Source organism: Haliotis asinina, chromosome 8 (genome assembly GCF_037392515.1).
Source record: "Haliotis asinina isolate JCU_RB_2024 chromosome 8, JCU_Hal_asi_v2, whole genome shotgun sequence".
NCBI lineage: Eukaryota > Metazoa > Mollusca > Gastropoda > Lepetellida > Haliotidae > Haliotis > Haliotis asinina.
Genome location: NC_090287.1, coordinates 35,684,278 through 35,694,118, shown reverse-complemented (window position 1 = coordinate 35,694,118; position 9,841 = coordinate 35,684,278). Strand labels below are relative to the sequence as shown.

The 9,841-nt window shown below is 41.2% G+C and overlaps 1 protein-coding gene across 1 annotated transcript; it reads left to right on the top strand.

Moving 5' to 3' along the window:
- The first annotated feature begins 722 nt into the window (after window positions 1-722).
- LOC137295473 (mannan endo-1,4-beta-mannosidase-like) lies at window positions 723-8,739 on the top strand. Its single transcript, XM_067826865.1, has 9 exons — window positions 723-800; window positions 2,306-2,360; window positions 2,600-2,656; window positions 3,071-3,256; window positions 3,464-3,667; window positions 3,933-4,152; window positions 5,919-6,066; window positions 6,968-7,039; window positions 7,837-8,739. Exons 1-9 carry the CDS (start codon window positions 795-797, stop codon window positions 8,086-8,088), a joined length of 1,200 nt encoding a protein of 399 aa, XP_067682966.1. The 5' UTR covers window positions 723-794; the 3' UTR covers window positions 8,089-8,739.
- The last annotated feature ends 1,102 nt before the right edge of the window (window positions 8,740-9,841 follow it).

Below are 9,841 nucleotides of genomic sequence, written 5' to 3'. Positions count from 1 at the left end.
GTAATAGAGCCGCAGGGTTACATCGATGATGTTCTTTGTAGTACCATGTCTACAACAGCTGACCCGTGGTGTCCCAAGGCCATCCGTATTTTCATTGTTTCCCATCTCCAAAATAAGATAACAATACTTTTCGTCTTCTCACTTTGGAGTAAAACCTCGGTTGGGAGACGGGTTACACACCCAAAATATTATGGACAGCCTAAACAGACTGATCACTCCAGACCCCAAACAACCTGGATAGTATGGAACTTCTTACGTATAGAATACTGCTCGTAATGTGACTTGTCATTCAATTGGAGGTGTGTTGGCCTTTGTAACCGTTGCGTGGAAATGAGGTTTTGCTGCCCTGTCTCTGTTCGGGCATCTGTCATGCCACCACGTGACTGACGTTAAGGGTTGATTTCATTGAGATCCCTTCAATATACTTTACTTCATTCATCCATCTCGGGTGGTTTGTAAACCTAATCTCATAGGATTATCGTGGTGAAGTTTCCTTTTTGCCTCACTTAATAGTTATCGCATAAGTTAAACTGTAAATGTATCGGCACATCCAACTACAGTTAGAACAAAGGTATCCATGGCAACAATAAGGAAGTAGGTTGTAAGTCTACGTGATGACCTGGAGATGTTCCTTCAAGGACGGTTGCGCTGTTCCTTTCAGAAAATGTTCAACAACTGGTATGACATGTGCAAACCACATTGAGATAATTATTTGACCCATGTGAGATCATGCACTTTTAAGAAACTTATCTATTTGACTGCGCCACGTCTCTGTGTCCAAAGACTCCAGGAAAATGACGGTATGTTTACATATTATATTGTGTAGTCGGATACACATTTTGTCAGAATAACTGACATTCATATGTTTATGTTAAATGAATGTCCGAAAGCTAAAGCAATTTAAAAGCACCAGTTTCTTCATAAGGTATATCACACTTGAACAATGTTGTTGAGAAGTTAGGAAGGTTTGGCGGTCATGTGCTGACGCTGTATGTGGGAGCGGTGCAATGACTAGAGTTCACGGATTCAGGTGCGACTGGTGTCAGTAAATAACCCCTATTCCTCTCGCCTCTACCAGCAGAAAATAATCTTGTTCACTTCACAGTCAGTGATAGATTATTGCATTCACAATAGCTAGCAAAACGTACATACACATAACTGTACTCTAATGTAATGTGTTATGACACTCTTCCCGTGGTCCCACAGTGAAGTCCACTTTTATGATCTTAAAGAACATGCTGTTGTAGATTGTTAGATGTGTCACCTATTGTGATAGAAAAGGCAAAGAAACAAGATATCCAACTGAGACTTTAGAGGGTGTTCGTTTTAACATCGCCATGAATGTGTTGATTAGGTGAATTATAGGTTGGTTTGACAGCATGACTTGGTTGGTTGTGGGTCATCTTGGTCATACTGTCAATTCCTTGTTAGGCTGGTCAGACAGTCATTACAGGTTGCCTTGACAAAGGACATTGCCAAACGTCATTCCTTCGTTTACTGATACCCTTAAGAAACAAGTACTTGTGAAATGCATAAATGACCTTTATTCAATTTCTGATTTTCAACGTTGTTTCTACAGAAACCATGCAATATGGGAAATATTTGGACCAAGAGTGTAGGTGTGGATTGCATATCCCCGACATATCTGACGACACTTATGTTTACACGACCACCACGTGAAAATCTCACTCACACGAAACTCTTGGATATGCCACAATAACACTTCTTTAGATTGAGTCATACTGGCAGCCCGTCTTCAGGGTATACAGAGTTAAAGGCACAGTGTAACATAATTTCGACAATAATTTAGCCTATGTTTTATATATTGGGACATATGCACCCACTGCAGCTTCCTATTGATACAACGAAAGACTTGCGATCATTTACGACCTGCCTGAAATCGATAATTGAAAATTTGAGGTGGACAAGATAACACTTGCCATAAATGCGACGGAAACAACTGCTTATTTGTGAAGAGCGCTCCATGGGACATAAGTATAAGGAGTTCGCTTGGAATAATGTTCGACCGGTAGAGGGCGCGAGAATGGAGTCAATGCATCGTTGCATTAATTCATTCGGACTTGTATTGTTTAATTGTCAATATTGTAATTGTTTTGAATGAATTGTGTGGTGGTTTCCCTAAGGGCTGATAGTATTCTTGATGGAAATGCATTGTTTATTTGTAGGGAAGTGTGATTTGATATAGTGCTACACCTAAATATCGCCTTGAAATATATTTGAATGAACATTATATACAAGTACATTAATCCAGTACATTCAGATGAACCCTATTTTTCCTCGGCAGCCTCGGTTCACCACGTGTGCTGTATTACTCCTCGCTGTATTCATCAGTTGTTATGGTAGGTGAAGAAATTACCTCTCTCACCCCTTCTGAATCGTAACATGAAACATCTTATTTTACAATCTAATATCTTTTGTAGATGTACCTATTTTATTACAGTTTAATCTTCAATTTCTTATCAACTATTTATACTTATGGAAGAGTCTCACACGAGTTTAACAGATTACTTCTGAGAAATCGGCTGAATCCACCTTTTCTCCGCCTGATTTTGATGACATGGATGGATGGATGTTTCAGACACGACAGTAGGACTTAACAGGACCCGTGCGACTGGGTTCACTGTTGCGAAAAGAAGTATGTATTTAAAGTGATGACATTATATTTTGCTGAGTTAAATTAATGTTTTACAAAATTGAAGTATGTTGAGAAAATATTGCTTCGTATTAAACGGTGTTTGTCACTGTGATCCTTAAACCCCACATACACAGCTATAAGTTTGTTTGCCCTTTAACGCCGCACTCACCAATATTCTACCCCTAAGGTGGCGGTCTGTAAATAAACGAGTCTGGACCAAGCAATCCAGTGATCACGAACATGAGCATCGATCTACGCAACTGGTGTACGATGATATGTGTCATCCAAGTCAGCGAGCTTGATCACACGAACCCGTTAGTCGCCTCTTACAAAATACATGGGTTGCTGAAGATCAGTTGTAACACAGATCTTCACAGGCCGGGTGTTTACTACTAACACATACTTTGTTCATAGATGGAGGTCGTTTGAAGGTTCAAGGAAAGCACTTTGTAAAAGATGGACAGCGTGTATTTTTGTCTGGAGTTAATCTGGCATGGATAGCGTACGGGTACGACTTCGGGGACGGTCAATACCAGCAAAGACGTGCCCGGTTCGAACACTATCTCAAGCTTGTGAGCGACAACGGTGGAAACTCAATTAGTGAGCATTAAGTTTCTGTTTGCCTTTATCCTTATGTCCTCAAACGCCACTGTTTCATTCTTGTAGAGTTACATGTCCGAAACAACACACAACATTAAGTGTGTCATTTAAAAAGATCTACAATCTACAATATCACAACAAATAACACTGACTTTTGTAATATTTTGCATACCTCAATATGAAGGTGGAATGATTCATTTATTCTAGGAGTGTGGGTTCACATTGAGGGAGCCACATCACCCCACTTCGACGACAAGGGAAACGTTGTAGGTCTCGATCAAAAGGGAACATTCCTAAAGGACATGCACGAATTCCTAGAGTCGGCCAGAAAGTACAACGTCCTCGTCTTCTTCTGTCTTTGGAATGCTGCTGTCAAACAGCACCACGCCAATATGGACGGACTAATAAAAGGTACACTGACAATATTTGGGCTCTTCTGTCATTCTGTTTCGAGCCAAGTTTCGAAATAAATTCGTTTCCATTGCCATACAGGTCTGATAAAAATGATACCCGAGAGGTCTGTCATGTCCATTGCGGTAGATGAAGATGGCCATGATCTGTGCATGTGAATGGATCCCACCTTCAGAGTTGGTTATCGAATATCTTCCGGAACAAGCAACCACCCGGTCCTCTCTTTATGTCGTAGATTCTTGATCTTAATTCCTATTTTCATCAGACATGACCAAGCTACAGAGTTACCTTGACAATGCCCTGATCCCGTGGGTGAAGGCCGTGAAGGACGAACCTGCGATGGGAGGCTGGGACATCATCAACGAAATGGAAGGGGAGATGAAGAAGAACATGGCCAGTACAGATCCGTGTTACGACACGACCATACTTGCCCACTCAGGAACTGGCTGGGCAGGCCAGCTTTATTCACCACAAGAGTTTCAGAGGTCTGTGCAACTAAATATTTTGAACATATGATTCCAGTCATATGGATACACCGAACATCCCACCATGTGTTGTGTTGTGTTGTGTTGTGTTGTGTTGTTCAGTCTTGTCAATATATATGTCGTCTTTAAAACGAGATCAAATGCATATTTTCAGATAGGCCTCTTAATGTCTCTGGACATCTTTGAAATCTCTGGACGTATGATGCGTGTTTCTTTTGCTGTGATGAAGTTCGTCCAAGATGATAATATTTTGTTTTCAGAATCCTGCCATTGTTCACAACCGTTTTATGATACTGGTATGGTTAATTTCACAACATTAATGACATTAGTGCCTACGTAGTATGCGGCAGATCGCAGTGTTTGTTTGATGCTTTTTGAATGCTGATCAGCAATACACCTTCACTTTCAAAAGCACTTTATCTCTTTTGAGCAGTCTTCGGGTGGTATGCAGATGTGATACACACAATTATGATAATTATGATAGCAGGATTCAAGTAGAGCGTGCAAAGTATGGAGACCTCGACTTTGAAATGTCTCGTTTGCATTCCAAGTACACTGTCGTCAGACTCCCCGTTGTTCTCGATGCCCTTGGTTTGGTACCTCCTGATCTCTTGAAGCAGATTAGGTGAGTATCCGGGTTCTCCACCGGGAACACAACCCTTTGGACAGTCTGGGTAATGCAGAAGGTTGCACTGTTAGGGAGCCTTCATATTCTCCGGAAGGTTCTTGGTGGGTTCGACTAGGCAGTGTTTCCTGCGGGAAATCCCATTCCCTGTCTGGGCTGCATGTAGCGAGGACGAGGACCCTGACTTGATGATGAACCTTACCAACCTAACTGTGCTCAAGGTGTAAACATTATTACCTCGGATAACCTATATTGCCTGTTATTCGCTGAAGGTTAATAGTCTCACGACTTCTTTCACCGTCTTTTTTTCATTTTCACATTACTTATCCTACCGGGTACCCATTTTCTGCTGTGTAAATACAGGTAATTTTGAACACACTCATTAAGGTGAGACCACATTGTGGGGTATCGTCGAAGTCCAAGATATTCTCTGGAGTCAAACTGCCAAACACAGGCAAACTTTCAGAGACTTCCGCACCCGACGTTGCTTAACTGCATATGATTTGTGACCTGAGTTCCACACACAGGACTACACACCACACATGAAAAGGGAACATTCAATGGATGGCAACGTCTGTAATGTGAGGAAGTATATTCTCAGTTGTCTATCAGGTGAATGAAAGTTGAGAAACAGTTAGCTATGTGTGTGCATATGCAGTGATAAGATAACACAAAGCGGCGACATCACAATTGAAGTATAAGAAAATGGATAAATAGAAGCCAGGAGCAAATGTATTGAGAGGTACATAAGCATTGATAGGTAATGGACAAAGGAAGAGGTGAAACATTTGCAGTTGTACTTCATAATCATTACATGCTTTCTACAAAATCAGTAAATGCTCATCTGTGTGACTGGTCTGAATAATTTCAATGTCTGGTCTAGGTGTCAATATTGTCAATGGTCTATGTACATTATTTTCTTAGCTTTGCTCATCACAATATCATCTGTTTCTGAAGATAGTCGAGTTATATTATTTTATGATCCATTGTCAGTGCTTAGAAATGCCACTAACATAGTGCTTTGAAAACTTACGAACCTTCAACCTTCAGTTCTGGTTCCAGTTACAGAAATGAACTGTTCCGCCGAACCAGGTACAATCCTATGCATTTGTCTAAATCCAACAATGCTTTATCATTGCAGATTTATTAACCGTCAGATAGCAGCTATTAAATCAGCAGACCCAGAAGCTCTTGTGACTGCCGGCTCTGGTACTGACATCAGCGACAAGCTGGGAAACAAAAACTACTACAGTGACCACTGTCTGATCAAATCTGGAAGCCAAAGAATTGCAAGTGCTTGTCTGCATATAAACCCTATGTTGTCAATGCCTAGAATTTACTGCAGTTAACATGTGAACACCACAAGACTCATAGTGATACGCTGGACTATCGATCAAAGGAATGTCCCTCCTCTAATTTACATATGCTCACTGAGTTTGGTTTTACGTCGGTTTTAGCAACATTCCAGCAACATCACGGCTGGGGACACCGGAAATGGGCTTCACACATTGTACCCATGTAGTGATTCGCACCCCGGTCCTCGGCGTGACAAGCAAACACTTTAATCACTAGACTATCCTAGCCTCCCACCCCCATCTACATGTAAGTGCCTATATTGTTGTTCTGATGACATGCTATGATATGATATGTATATAGCGCACGTTTCCAAGTAGCTAGTACATGCTCAAGGCGCTTGACTATTCCCTTGATCAATGGGTGTCTTTTTTCTGGCATTCTTTTCACCAACTCAACTCCAAGGGAAGCATTCAACTCATGCAGTCTGGTAGGTGCAGCGAATTATCACACAGCCTCATCTTCCTAAAGTACCCATCTGCAGCTAGGTGAACTACGACACATAGTCACAGTGTTTTGTCCAATGCTACTGCATATTACTATACTCGCAACTTGCTGCCTGCAAGTGTGCCTGCAAGTGTGTGGCCACCATATGGTCACCTACTGTTGGATGAGTGAGTTCTTGTGTACTGCACACTAGGGGTTGTGGCAACACTGAAAGAGCCTGCAAGTAATCTTACCTCCAAGGTTTGTACACCCGAGTGGGGATCGATCCAAACATCTTTCGCTTACTAGCGGAATGCCTTAACTTGCTCGCAAACCATCATCTTGATATCACTGGAAGCGCTATACGGATGTATTAGATCTGGGATTTTTTATTCGCGATTTTCTTTCCAGGGGACGTTGAGTTTCTACGCTGTCCATAGTTATGACTGGCAGGGCAAGTTCGCCTCCGACTCACCATTTCTGGTAAATGGGAACAACGGGTTAATGGTTCGATGGGTTAATACAGTAGGCTCCAGATTTGTCTAACACAGATTGTTTCGATCACTGTTTCAAGATATGGATTCTGGCTATGTAGACATTGAAACAAGACAGGACATATGTCATTCCTTAACGACCATTGTGCCCACTGTACGGTCGTTAATTCTTAAGAAATTACCTGTTATAGTGCCATGCAGTGTTATTGAGAAAGACCATATTCGTTTTCACCTCTCACTTACGTTTCGTTGCCATAGACACAACATTAAGCACAGGAAGAAGCCACTTCTAGGATCGGTCAATCTGAAAATGTCATTCAATTATAACTGGAAATGGTTTACAAACTCTACCTTTATCAAATATTGATGTATCTGAAGTCATCTTGGTAGATAAGTCCATGGTAAACACAGTTAATCAACTGAGTGGCTCAGCATTAGCTTCATTCTGATAGTACAAATATTCAGAGATAGTCCTTCATCATGAGCAAAAAATTCAATCGAATTTTAATGGAAGATGTTAAGTATTGAGGCACATTCTTCTTAGACAGGGCAGGACATAAAGCGTCAGAATGCTGAGAGAATCGAACTCGAACATGTCAACATGTGACCCATAGTTTATTCCTTGCTTTACAAATGATATACGAGCTGATGTGGAAGGTCCCTCGTGTATTTATCGTCCGTTGCTGTATGAATACCGACAAGTAATACCGAATCCAAAATAAGGTACCCAAACACAAATCACTTTTCCAAGCACCAAAATATAATTCTCAATTGTATGATCCTCAGCACTCAGCATCAGATTATGGGGCGGACCGACCAATCATCATCGGAGAGTTCAGCCAGGTCAAAGGAGCTGGGATGAAGATAGAAGACATGTTCCAGTGGGCATATGATAAAGGGTATGCCGGAGCATGGAGCTGGCAGGCTCTGGCTACTGGAGATGGATCTGACACCATCGATACCCAGATGAAGGCTCTCCGTTACATGAGGAACAAGAACGATCAGAGCAAAGGCGGTTTGGTCGCAATAAAGTTGTAACTGCTTTTGCAGCATGTTTGTTAGTATGTGATATCGCTTTGTTGTTGGTTTGCTGGCTGCAACACGTTGATTGACTATTTGGTGTCATTCTGGTGGGAGTTTTGTTGACATGGCAGATTTGACGTAATTGGGAAACGATGACATTCATTAACCAAGTCAGCAAGCCTGACCATCTCAGCTGCCGGCAATCACTTATTACATTAGTCTGTTTCTGACGATTTCAGTGCTTAACACGAGTGTATTAAATTTAATCTCAATAGATGTTATTCAAAACAGAAAGGTTTAAATTAGGTTCGTAAAATCGGAGAGACTATATAGAGAGGGAGGGGAGACTCACCGAGGCGGGTGCTCCTTCCACTGACGCCATGTTTTGATGTGTGAGTTTCAGGACGCGGTCGACAAATCACGGAACTGAGCCGAGAAATCTCCGAAGATGGCCGATCTTGTTTCAAGTATTACGGACATTGTTTCCGATAGGGGCGTTGTGTTTCTGTTATTATCGCTAGACTACCGATATCGCTGCAATTGTTTCGCGAGTGTGCTGCGTTTGTTTACATTTCAGATGCAATTCCTTCAAATTTGCCGTTATGCCTTCAGTTACTTAAGGGGTCCTGAAAATTATAAGCGTACAATCACGATTCCAAAATGCAATATTTTGTACTTTGTCTTACTGACCTGGAAACGAAGCCCACGGGTGACTGAACCCAGTCATAGCTGGTGGGTGTGCACTCAAGTGTAACGACGGCTTCCGATTGGCTGGTTCATTTGGTGATACGCTGAGGGCTCATTGTGTGTACAGAAAAATGATCTGTTTGATGGGCATTTCAGAAGTATGGTGAGTCACAAGAAAGTAAGATTCTTTATTGATAACAATTTCTTTTATTGTACCCGATGCGTCGTTTCATTACGGATTCATATACTGTTGTCAAAGAAAATCATATACACTAGAAGACGTTGTTATCCATAAAGAATGAATATAAAGAGATGTTGGGTTTTGAAAATACATGTTCTGTGAATTTACGTTCGATCCAATCGATATCATCTCAGTAGTGATGGTGAACTACTGCTTGGCTGGAAACTGTCATTCGTCCAAGTACAAAGCAAGACTTGAAACTGACAAGAGTTTGAACCAGTTTCCGTCAGATCCAGTCATCCGCGAAAAATGAATGTAGTTTGTTTGCAAGCCACATACATAAAAACGTGTCATGTGTACAAGTATCACACCTGCCTAATTACATACTATGGCTGAGACAGGAATCGGGTGCACTAGTCATAAATCAATTTATTTTGTTCATCGCGTATAGCAGCACAGCTGTTGAAACCACTCCCCCTTCTTCAAAAACACTTTTCACACACACCTTTAATTCTTGTGAGGGGAATATACTATCAGGTGAAATGTGTTTGCAAGTAATAGCGATAGTTTCATAATCTGAAAAATGTTAGGGATTATGTGACGTGTGAAAAATATGACATATCGCCGATCTGATCTGATCCGCCATTGATGCTTGTGATGCTTGAGGGTTATAGTTCCATAACCTCTTTCTTTCTTGTTGATCTTATCATTTGACAAAACTGGAAAGGTATGCACATTGCTTTGCGACAGTTTTACAATTTCTGTTTCGGAGGTGTGTATGACAGTGATAGTTAACGTTTTGGTAATGTCCATGCCATTCAACACATGGAATAAGATATCTGAACTAATTATTAACGTAAACAAAAATGTCTCAAAGTAGATTTTTGAAAAAGGACAGCT

Coding starts and splice junctions, on each gene's coding strand:
- LOC137295473 (XM_067826865.1), top strand. Junction 2,361..2,599: donor TGTATTCATCAGTTGTTATG/GTAGGTGAAGAA, acceptor TGGATGTTTCAG/ACACGACAGTAGGACTTAAC. Junction 4,153..5,918: donor TCACCACAAGAGTTTCAGAG/GTCTGTGCAACT, acceptor TTATCATTGCAG/ATTTATTAACCGTCAGATAG.